This window comes from Macrotis lagotis, chromosome 3, assembly GCF_037893015.1.
Source record: "Macrotis lagotis isolate mMagLag1 chromosome 3, bilby.v1.9.chrom.fasta, whole genome shotgun sequence".
Taxonomy (NCBI): Eukaryota; Metazoa; Chordata; class Mammalia; order Peramelemorphia; family Peramelidae; genus Macrotis; species Macrotis lagotis.
This window is the reverse complement of record NC_133660.1, coordinates 22,265,958-22,278,302: the sequence shown is the minus strand read 5'-3', so window position 1 is coordinate 22,278,302 and position 12,345 is coordinate 22,265,958. Positions and strand designations below refer to the sequence as shown.

Sequence of the window (12,345 nt, the reverse complement as noted above, 5' to 3'; positions counted from 1 at the left end):
AATTTAAATACTTTATATTCATAGATTTAGATCCATCAATCAGTAAATGTGAATTCCCTACTATGTGCCAGACACTATGCTAACAGTCCTTGCCCCTAAAGAGGTAATTAGCTAATAATGGGAAGACAAAATGCAACAATATAGAAAGTTAACTATGTTCAGGCTAAATGTTGTTCAGTTGTGTCTGACACACTCAAATGACCCATTTGGGATTTTTTTGACAAAAATACTGGAGTGGTTTGCCAATTCTTTCTTCAACTCATTTTATAGATGAGAAACTGAGGCAAACAGGGTAAAGTGACTTACCCAAGGTCACACCGCTAGTAAGTATATGAGACCTAATTTGAATTTAGGAAGATAAGTCTTCTTGACACCAGACCCAATGTTCTATCTAATGTACTAATTAGTTGCCACAGAATAAATAGGAAATCATTAAAAGAAGGTTCATACTAGAATGAAGTGGGTTAGGATAGGCTTCCTGAAAATTGAAGGTGGAATTTTAGGTGGAATCTTTAAAAAGCCAGGGAGGTTAGTAGTCAGAACAGAGGAGGGAGAATGGGCCTGGCAGAGGAGAGAAGAACTCATTGTTCATTTTTTTGTGTGGAACACCAGAAGGTCCATCCAATGTCACCAGATCAACGAATTCATGGTGGGGAGTAAAACATAAGAATCCTAAATTCTAGTCCAAAGATTGGAGAGGGCAGATGATGAAGAACTTTGAATGACAAACATTTTGTATTTGCTCTTGGAGACCATAGGGAGCCACTGGAGGTTACTGAGTGTGTGTGTGTGTGTGTGTGTGTGTGTGTGTGTGTGTGTGTGTGTGTGTGTGTGTTCAGTGGGGTGGGAATAACATGGTCTCACTCTGGTGACTAGATGGAGGATGGAATGGAATGGGGAGTCCTGAGGCAGGGAGACCCCTCAGCAGCTATTGTGGTAGTCCAAGTATGAGGTGGTAAGGCCTGGCCCAGAGTCGGGGCAGTGTCAGAGGAGAGAAGGGGTGTATTGGGCAACAGCTTAGATGTGAGAGAGAGATAGTAAGGAATCCAGGTTGTGATTGTTGTGAGCCTGAGGGATTGAGAGGAGGTGGTGCCCTTTATAGTAACAGGGAAGGTGGAGGAGAAAGGAAGATTTAGGGGAAAAGATAATGAGTTCTGCTTCGGATGTATTGAGTTTAAAATGTCACTGAACATCCAGCTGGAGATGTCAGAAAGGCAGGTAGAGATGGAAACTTTGAGGTCAGCAAAGAGGTTTGGGCAGGAAAGGTAGGTCTGAGAATCATCAGCATAGAGATGTTCATAACATTCATGAGAGCTAATGAGATCACCAAGTGAAGTAAGTGTAGAAAAGGGGACAGAAAAGGGTACAGACCCAAAACTTATGGGACATCAATAGTTAGGGTGCTTGATCTGGAGGAGGACAGAGCAAAGGGGACAGAATAGAGGTCAGGTTGGTATGAGGAAACCCAGATGAGAGGGGAGTCCTGAAAATCTAGAGAGAAGAGAAAATCAAAGAGGAGAGAATGACCAATAGTACTCAAGGCTGCAGAGAGGTTAAGGAGAGGGAAGATTGAGAAAAGGCCACAAAAAAGATTTGGCAACTAAGAGATCATTGGAGAGGGTGGTTTCAGCAGAATGATGAGGTCATAAAACAGATTGGAAGGGGTTAAGAAGAGAAGAGAGAAAAGTGGAAGCACTTCATAGATGACCTTTTTGAGTTTAATTACCAAAGATAGAAGCATTTGGGATAGAGATGGAATGATCAAACGAGGATTTTTTTTTTTCTGGATAGAGGAGACATTGGCATGTTTGTCAGAAGTAGAAAATGTTCTAATAGAAAGAGAGAGATTGAATAGAAGTGAAAGAATAGGGATGACAGAGCAAAGAATGTGTTGGAAGAGACAAAATGGTGCTGCTTAAATAGAGGTTAATTTTAGTGAATAATAAGATCACTTCATTATGTGAAACAAAAGTGAAGGAGGAGAGGATAGCAGAAAGACCTTGAATTGTGGGAGATGAGGAGGAGGAAAGAAGAGAGAGTTCACAAGCAGCCTCAATTGTCATTTCTTATAATATAAGGCAAGGTTTCAGCTTAGAGGGAGGAGGGAAAACCTTGGGAAGTTTGAGGAGAGAGGAAAAAGCTTGGCAGAATTGCTGTGGAGAGTGAGATAGTGAGTTGTTAAGGGAGCTGTAGCATGCCTAGAAGCAAGGAAGGCCCCACTGAGATTTTGTAACATAAATTTGTAGTGACCCCAACGAGAAAAGTTACACGAGTTTCTCCACCTTTATTCAGTTGTACTTGTATAGGGTGAAGATGATGAATGGTGGGAATGATCCAACGTTCCGATTTGGTGGTGCATAATTGGTGATTTGATACATAGGACTAGAAATTCAATAGAATACAGCAGAGTAGAGATGAATTGGTTCACCAGGGAGTTAAGATAGGGAGAAGAGGAGAAAATGGTTAGTGTAGGGGAGAATTGAGGGGTCAGATCATGGTGAGGTTGAAGAGAAGGGTTGTATAAGGAAGAGGGAGAAGGAGAAGAAGGGGAAAGTCAATAGAATATAGTCAGAAATGGGAATTTCAAAATTCTGGAGCATAGAAATGGTTCATGTGTGGGTGATGGCAAGATGAAAAGGATGACCATCTTTGCATGTAACTGAAGAGGGGTTGAGGAACAACACATGGGAGATGAATTGGGGAGGAGAAAAAAACTGTAAGCCAGGTATCAAACTCATTGAAGAAGATCTATAGATTTTTTGGGAGGGATCTTTAGACAATCACTACCAGAGTTTTGAATTTATGGTGGACATGTATAATAAGAATTTCAAAGGAAGAGAGCATCATGAGTGATGGAGGAAGAAGGAAAACCCAGAGGCGATAATGAGAGCAAGTAATATTCCCATTTTCCTGTCTTAACCAGATAGCCAAGGAGAATGATAGCCAGTACTGAAAAGAGTAGCCAGAGAAACTGGGAAATCAGAGGAAAGTCAGATTTCAGCAAGACCCAATAGACAGAAAGAGGAAGAGAGGAATAGTTTTAAAATAAAGGAAAATTTGGCATCTGTGGAACAGGCATTTCACTGTTTTTTTCCCTTTCTTTAAGATTTTATTTATTTTGAGTTTTACCATCCCCCCATCTTACTCTCCCCCCCCCCAGGGCATTCTGTTAATCTTTACATTGTTTCCATGTGATGAGAGAGAAATCATACCCTTAAGGAAGAAAAAATAAAGTATAGGAGATAGCAGAATTACATAAGAAGATAGTGGGTTTTTTTTTCTAAATTAAAGGAAATAGTCTTTGGTCTTTGTTCAAAATCCACAGTTCTCTGGATACAGATGGTATTCTCCATTGCAGACAGTCCAAAATTGTCCCTGATTGTTGCACTGATGGAATGTTTGAGTCCATCAAGGTTGATCATCACCCCCATGTTGCTGTTAGGCTGTACAAAGGTTCTTCTTGCTCTGCTCATCTCACTCAGCATCAGTTCATGCAAATACTTCTAAGCTTCAGGGCAGTTGGAGTCAGGAGTACCTTGGGTTCAAATCCAATCTCAGATGCTTAAATAATTACCTAGCTGTGTGGCTTTGGGCAAGCCACTTAACACCATTTGCCTTGCAAAAAAAAAAATCCTTCCAAGCTTCTCTGAATTACCATCCCTCCTGGTTTCTAATAGAATAATAGTGTGGAACAGGCATTTCAGAGGGTTCATTGGAAGAGCTGGGTGGAGTTAGAAGGAAACTTTGAGATGGGAGGGGTGAGGAAAATGGGAATGAGCAAGGAGGGGATATGGGGTGGGGTTCGGAATACAATCTATGGAATTTCAGAGTCACTGAGATGTGAAGGTGTGACCAGGTATGAGAATGTTCCTTGAGTACAGGATGCCACTGTTCTACTCACAAAGGATAGCTATAGCTTGAGTGAAGGGAAGATTCTTCTTTTGCAGTGGAGGGTCTCTACACCCAAGTTTGGAGATTAACTGGCAGAAAGTGGTAGATGATGTCTTTTTCTGTTACAAATGAAAGTGTTGCTTTGCAACAGATGGAAAAATGACAGACAGGCCTGGCTCTAAGCATCCCCCCCCCCCCCCCCCCCCCCCCCTCCGGGAACTCACTCTGCCTTATGAGGTCTTCTCATCTGAGTAGATTAGTTAGGAGTTTGTCATTGGAAAGCACCAATGGAAGATACCTGGAAGGAACCTTAGCAGTCATTTAGTCTGACCCATTTAGTCCATAGATGAAAATAGGAGGCCCATAAAGGCCTTTAAATGACTATGTTAAACTAAGTAACAGAACCAAAACTTGAGTCTAGAACCTGTGGCTCTAGATCTAGGACTCTTTGCAGGATAATGTTGCCCTTGAGACCTAGAAGCTTTTGTTTTCAGCTTTATTTACTAGTATTTATCAAAGATGAAGAAAATAGGTGCCTTAAAGTTGTTTGAAGGAATGTCATGTGGAAAAGGAATTAGGTTCGTTTTGTTTTGCCCTCCCGGGGTACAGTTACTCTTACAAAGTAGGCAGAAAGTACAAATGAGACCAATTTGGATTCAGAATAAGGAAAAATCTCCCCCAAATTAGAACTATCCCAAAAGTAGCATGAGGAGCAGCTAGGGTACCAGGCACTCAGGAAGATTTGAGTTCAAATTCAGTTTCAGATACTTACTAGCTGTGCAACCCTGGACAAGTCACTTAACCCTGTTTGCCTTATTTTCCTTGTATGACAAAAGGTCTGGAGAAGGAAATGGAAAAACTGTCCAGTATGTCTAATAAGAAAACCCCAAGTGGAGTCATGAAAAGTTCACAATGACTGACACAAGTGAAGAAAAAATAACAAAAGTTACATTTAAGTGTGTCTCTCCACTCCCACTTCTTCAATGGGGATATTTGAAGCAAAGCCTTAATTAACCATATGCTGAGTATATCACAGAAGGGTTACTTGTTCATATGTAGTTGGGACCAAAATGTCCTTTAAGGTCACTTCCCTTTCTAGGATCCTGCCCCTGGGGTCAGTGAAAGAGTGAATGAGAAGTGCAGTGAGGGAGGGGAGCTGGGATAAATTGAGAGAACCAAAATCCAAACCCCCTCTCCTTTTCCTCCTCTACTTGAGATGTATAGATCTTAGACTTTGGGAATTCCTACCAAAATTTTTAGAATCTCTTTGTGCCAAACCTACTACTGGAGAGCTGGACGAGATCAGAAGCCATATAGTCTAACTCTCCCTTGAATGGAATCCCTACTATAACACACCCAACAAATAGTGTCTAACTTCTGCTTGAAGACCTCCAAGGCTGGGGCCCACTCCCTCAAGGGAGCCCATTGATTTTGGGCCATTTCTCCATGTTAGGAAGTTTTTCCCTGATATCAAGCCTAAATTGGCATCTGAAACTTCCACCCATTGTTCCAGTCATTTAGACTCTGAAGCCAAACAAAACAAGCCTAATCCCTCTTTCACATAACAGCCCTTCAAATATTTGTGGGCAGCTTTTAAGCTAAGCCCTTTTCCCACCCCAGTTTTCCCCCCATGCCCAGTTTGTCAAATGGGAACATCCATGGTCACAGCCTCATGAGACATGGACCTTCACCATCTTGCTTGCCCAGCTCCAAACATTCTCTAATGTACATTTTCTGAATGCTGCCACCTAGAACTAAACAAAATGCTTCTTCTGAGATCTGATCAGGGCAGGCTAAAATGGGAGGGCCACCTCCACATTTTCATATGCTATACCTGTTTTAATGCAGTCTAAGATCCTATTATTTGGGGGGTTGCCTCATCACACTGCTGACTCACATCAGGATTACAGTCCACTTCAAACCCTCAGAACTTTTTCACAACAAATATTCTCTCATCATAGTTTCATGCATCTTGTACCAGTGAGGTAAATTGTTTGTACCTGAGCACAAACCTTAATCTCCATTGAATTTGATCACATTAAATACAGATCTAAATTACACCCTCTTAAGATCCTTTGGGATCTTAGCCTTTCCAACCATTGGGTTAACTATCCCTTCCAGCGCAAATGTGTTAAACCTGTCATCTATGTTTTTATCCAAGTCATTGATAAACATGGTCAATAGGACAGGACCAAACATGGATCCCTGAGTTGCTCCATTAGAGGCCTCCTGGGAAAAGGTAGAGATCTTAGGTCCAGTGATTTCTCCTCTCCAGTCTGTAAGGTTTCCTTCATAAGTATGAACTCCTGAGCCTTTCCAGATCTTCCTCATGCTATCTCTAGTACAGATTTGCCCAGACCTAGAGATTCTTGTCTCCACCCCCTCTCACTCCAACTCCTTAAGTCTCCATATACCCTGGGGAAAATGCCAAATTGCATAATCAACATGGAAGCCATTACACAATTTCTTCTATTCCTCAATTTGACAGAGTGTTTTAGTTTTTTTTTAAATAAAAAACCAAGACTATTTAAGATTTCCAGCTTGACCCTAAGCACTTATCACCTCTTAGTAACTTGATAACCCCCTTCCTTTGTCTCAAGGACAATTCTACATTAAGTCTGGCACCAATCTCCCATCTCTATCACCAGTTTGCCTCATCCACCAATTTGCCCTATCAATTTGCTTATTCCTCTAATTGCTCCATTTATCTTTTCTTAATTTGCTTCCTCTTGCCAACAGTCTTCTCTTAAACCTACTTGAATCCGCTCCTTCAGTTTCCATTCCCTAATGCCTTCTCCATCCTCCTTAATCTTCTTAATAGTTCCTTAAACAATCTGGATCCTATTCCTCTTTAGAATTTAGAATTTAGACAAGTGTCTGAATTATCTTCAAATTTTATTCCATGTCTTCCAAATTTATTCTCCTCCATTTACTCCATTGGTCTAAGCTCTTCCAATCACCTACATGAACTTCTATTTATTTCTTCTCTCTTTCACAGAAGTGGGAAGTCAAAATTATGAATTTTTTCATATATTTATTATGCTAATTAAAGATTGAAATTTGTTTATACCTAGGCCTTATACAAGAAATATGAAGGAAAACATATGAGATGAGCAATTTTGCTGATCAAGTTCTAAATGATTTTATTAATATTCTTTGTGTAAATGGAACAAAACTCCACATTTGGATTATTGCCATTAAAATGTTTATCAATTAGATTCTAAGGAAAAGAAGGAGCATCTGTTTTTAAGCATCCTGGTAAGACAAGGGGCCTCCATTTCAGTGTGTTGTGGGGATGATGCATTAGAGCTTTTGCTGCTTCTCATAGGTCATCTGTTTCTGGCATAGTATTCTCCTCTACTGGCACAGGAGTGATTACTATGGGAACATTCTCTGATATCCATCCTTTAGGAGTTCTATTGAAGGACCGCCGACTGGAAAGAGGATTGGCAAAAGCCATGAATCTGGGATCTGTTAGCAGAAGAAGCTCAAAATCTGGAACTTTGAATTTGACCATTTTAGATGCCTTCTCAAATCCTCCAAATGGTGTGGCAACCCTGTGCAGAGAGTGAAAAGAAATACAGAAAAGTTTAATTACTTTTAATAGTGAAAGTATCTGATTTGGAAAGGATCCAAGAGATTATGAATCAACCTCTTCATTTTACAGGCGAGGAAACTGAGACTCAGGGAGATGAAGTAATTTGATCAAGGTCAGAAGCTGTAATTCAAAGGAAACTTGAGTGTGGTACCATTTCTAAAGGCCAATGGACCTAGTATCTTTGCTCCTCTCCGAAGTGTCTAGGAAAAGACCCAGTCTTAGATTTCATGTGAGACACACATTCTCATATTAAATGTGGCTGAAATACATGGGTTCAGTGTTTTCTCTTTTTTTTTGCCTCATTTAATAGTTATTAGCTTATCTCAGATTCCAGCTGAGCACTGGTTCTCAAGTCATCTTCAAAGGAGGAGGCTAGTCTCAATGGCATCTGAGGTCTCTTCCAGCACCAGGTTTATTCATTTGTTTAGTTTTGTCTCCAAATACCTTCAAAGGTCATGGTTTATTGTTGATATTTGTATTGTCTATCATCCTTAAGCAAAGTTAATATTTTAAGCTCTATTTCTGACTCATCATAACCAATCCAGTATAAAAATGTTTGGAAGAAAATGCCAGTTTGTTCAATGGCATGCAAAATATTAGAGAACAACTTGAAAGGAGAGTAACAAATTTCTACACACATCCTTGTTTTATTATTGCCACTGTTCCCACAATGGAAATTGGGGTTTTGGAGAATCCTTTTTAAGACAGTCTATGGGTCAATAACCATCAACATTCACCTACTGATAATGTACCCCAGACTCTTGTGGGATTCCATATCTCCTAGGATTGCAGGTCTAAATTTGGAAAGGATCTCAGGGTCAACTTGTCCAGCCTCCTTCTTTTACAAATTAAAAAACTTGAGTCCCATGGATATCAAATGATTTGCTGAAAATCACACAGATAGTAACCAAAAGCAGTGAAATTTGAACATAGGTCTTCTGACTCTGTCAACAGTTCTTTCCTTTCAATCCTAAATCACATATTTAGGTCATCAGATTTTAAGTTCCTATTTGGTGCAAAGAGCCTGCCTTCAGAGGGTTCCATTTTAACTCATTTTACTCCTTGGGCCAAGTTGTCCCACCTTATTCCAGATAGTTATTATGGATTCAAGTTTACTGATCAGTCCTGAGGGACCCTCACCCCAAGTATTAATGCTCATTTGCTATATGACCTTGGGAATGTCATTTAGGTTTTTGGAGAGTGTTTTCTGTTCTGTAAAATTAGAATAATTGTTACACTATCTGCTTTTATAGAGAGGAAAGCAGTTTGTAAACTTGGAAACACTTCAAAAACATGGGAGTTAATTACCTGAGTAGGATTTAGATAAATGATGTAGAAGAGAGAGGGAATTCCAGGGAGATGAAAATGCAGAGGCAATGGAATGGAGGAAGGAACAACTGTGATATGTTCATGACAAGATGGGGGCCTGTCAGTCCTTGTATCTAAGTAGCATCAGACCATCCAGAAAGCAGTGAGAAGTCTCAACTTTCGTTGTGAAAAGCAGCCTGGAAGCCCATTTCTCTCATTGGGAAAAAATTGAATTGTCCAAATTAGTTTTTTTTTCTTCTTCTCCAAGTAATCTTATACATAGAAGTCAAAGTGTTTTTTTTATTTAAGGCAGTGAGGTTAAGTGACTTGCCCAAGGTCACACAGCTAGGCAATTATTAAATGTCTGAGATCGAATTTGAACTCAGGTCCTCCTGGCTCCAGGGCCAGTGCTCTATCTACTACACCACCTAGCTGTCCCTCAAAGTAGTTTTCCTAAAGTGCAGGTCTCACCAAAACATACTGTACATCTCATAGACTCCAGAAGTCACTTCATCCAACTGTTTCTTTTAAGGACTGAAGAAGCTACATTCTAGAGGGGAAGCAATTTGCCCAATCTGCCACACACATAGGTGGCAGACAGGACTTGGCCCCAGACATATCTGGCTTTCCAGATCCCGCTATAAGCCATCACATTTATTATTCATTATTCTCAAGGTGGAAGAAGATGGGAACAGAGAAGAAAATGGCAACCCCCTTCATTGTCTTTGCCAAGAAAACCCCAGATGGAGCCATGAAGAGTCAGACATGCTGGAAATTCACTCAATCCCAACAACAGCAGATGATGGAAGAAGACAGTCACTGACGACAACCAGCTCATTGTCTCTGTCTAAAAAGAATGTTCTCATTCAGGACATTCTTCTAGGTCAAAACTATTTAACTTGGGATCCAAAGATTCTCATGGGCACCCAAATCCCTAAGGGATCTGTGGCTACATTTAGGGAGTGGACTTGAATGGGAGAAAAAAAATGACATCTTTCTTTTTACTAACCTAAATGGAAATTAACATTTTCTTCAATTATAAATATAGATAATAAAGAGAATTCTGAAAAAGGTCTCACCAGACTGCCAAATGGAATCTGGGACATAGAAAATGGTCAGTGATCTATCTAGCTGCCCCTGAAATTTCTAATTTTAGAGATTTACCCAGCACATAGAGAGATCAAAATGATTCAACCAGGATCATGCAGCCAATAAGTGTCAAAGATAGGACCTGCAGGCCTTCCAAATATAAGTTGGTCTTAAAATGTTTTAGACAAACTTATGTAAACATTCCCACATATGTAAATGTGTCTCTTGGCCTATTTGTCCTCAGATGTGCCGGCACTAATTTTGATAAAGAGGAGCATTTCTCTACATCTCTCAAGAATTCAGCCAGCTCGAGTGCCATCTTTCCCGGCCCACTCCCCACAAGTGATTTCTGAACTCAGCTCTGGGACCTGGAAATCTCTTAGAGCTTGCACACTCAGTCTTTTTTCTTGAAATTTTATTTATTTATTTAAGGCAATGGGGTTAAGTGACTTGGCCAAGGTCACATAGCTAGGTAATTTTCATGTGTCTGAAGCCAGATTTGAACTCAGGACCACCTGGCTCCAGGGCTGGTGCTCTGTGCCTTTCCCCACCCAACTGCCTGCACACTCAGTCTTGTATCACAATTATTAGTATCATGGTTACTTCCAGATCTTATCTCTGTATGACAGCAGAGACTGTGTTGTCTTCTGTTTTATTTTATTCATTTAATACAACATAACAATGAGAGAGAATCAGTCTTGTGGGGATGCCAGCAAAGTGCTTTAAAGTAACTCTATTGGAGGAACAATCTCCTGGCAAACTAAGGCTGGGTGAACACATGTTTAGGAACAACCTAGAAGGGATTCCTGCTTAAGGCGAGAATTTAACTTGATGCAACCTTTGTTCTCAAAGAGAACCCAGATCCTGTGACTGTAGCTTTAACACAGCTAATGTTTCTGAAGCTGATTCTATGACCCATGGGAAACATTCAATGAAGAGTCCCCACCTCCAGAGGCCATGTCAAGAGGCTGGTCAGTGTAGAGAACAAAACCAGTCCAACCAGTTCGATGCCACTGAAATACAACACCCAGTGAATTTCATTCTCACCTTTCATCGAGCAACGCTGAACAAGTCATATGGACCATTTTCTTTACTACAGAAAATTCAAGGGAGTCTTTGAGAGTTCTCTCTTTAAGAGCTAGAGGTGGAAGGGACCACCGAGATCCTCACATGCAACCTTGTCATTTTATAGATGAGGAAATGGGGAGTTGGAGAGTTCAAGTGACTTGTCCAGGGTCACACAGGGATAAAATGGCAGAATCCACATTCAGACTCTGATCTATTAAAATAGAATTCATATCTAGGGTTCTTTCTGTTATATTCCTAGGACCCCTTTGTTCTATTTTTTTTTCAGGCAATGTGGTTAAGTGAGTCTCCCAGGGTCAAACAGGTATTAAGTGACTGAGGCTAGATTTGAACTCAGTTCCTTCCGAGTAGATAGAACATCTACTGTACCACCTAGCTGCCCCAATCCATTTATCCTCTTAAATATTATTTATTTGTTTTGAATTGACTGAGGCCAAACTTGAACTCAGGACAGGACTGAACCTCTTGTTGATGAGGTTCCTCCAATGAGCTTTTGTTTGTATGGATTACACCTATCCACTTTTGTTATTTTAGAAATTAGATTTTTTTTTAAAATCATAAATGTCAGGTTTTTATGAAAAATGACTATTTCCAAAACAAAAAACAGAGTGAGAATGGCCTTGTTTTCCATATTTCTTTGCCAATATCTATTTTGACTGGTTTAATAGAAGACAGCTGCATTCTCAAAGCTGCTTCTGCATTCAATTTATTTTGACGTTGTTTGTTTGGGTTGAAACAAGGTGTCCCAGAAGTCTTAGTGTGGTTTTGAGCTACCAAAATTAAAGGGGGTTGGGAGAAGAAGAACTATGACATACTAAAAAATGCACCATGCATATGAAGAAAATATAACCTCATACATTTATGTGGAAAAGAGAGAATTTTAAAAGGCAAATGGCATCTTGGTAGTATTATGAAAATTGTTTTGACCTCTTGGAACCCCACAAAGGGTTTTGGGAATCCCCCAGGGGTCCACAAACTATATTTTGAGAACAATTGCTCTACATTATGACTACTTTTTTAGAAACCTGCCAATTTTTTGTGATAATTGCCTTTTCTTTTGTAATGGTAGAAATTGAGTATTTCTGCTTTTTTATCAGAATTTGACCCATTGATCTAAGTGGTCATTTTCTATTATATATACACATACATGATTTTTTTTTCATTCTTGTTTTACTGGATTTACTCAAAAAAGAATAAATATTCAATTCCTCTTCCTGACTGTCCTAGAATTAGGTTAGTGTCTTTATTTTTTTTTTAATTTAACAATCCTTGCCTCATCATTCCCATCACCGGCCTGAGGCTATTATTTTCCCCATCTGTGAAATGAGAGAGTGTTTCCCCGCCAGTGAATCAATGAGAATTGCTATTGGGAA

The 12,345-nt window shown here is 39.9% G+C and overlaps 1 protein-coding gene across 2 annotated transcripts in view; it reads right to left on the bottom strand.

The window, feature by feature from the left end:
* Nucleotides 1-7,017: 7,017 nt before the first annotated feature.
* LOC141517369 (myozenin-2-like) overlaps nt 7,018-12,345 on the bottom strand; it is a 52,076-nt gene continuing 46,748 nt past the window's right edge. For both annotated transcript variants that reach the window (XM_074228319.1, XM_074228318.1), the window contains one exon: nt 7,018-7,448. In XM_074228319.1, the coding sequence (XP_074084420.1) occupies nt 7,214-7,448 (235 nt within the window). In that variant the 3' untranslated portion in view covers nt 7,018-7,213. The remainder of the gene's footprint in view (nt 7,449-12,345) is intronic.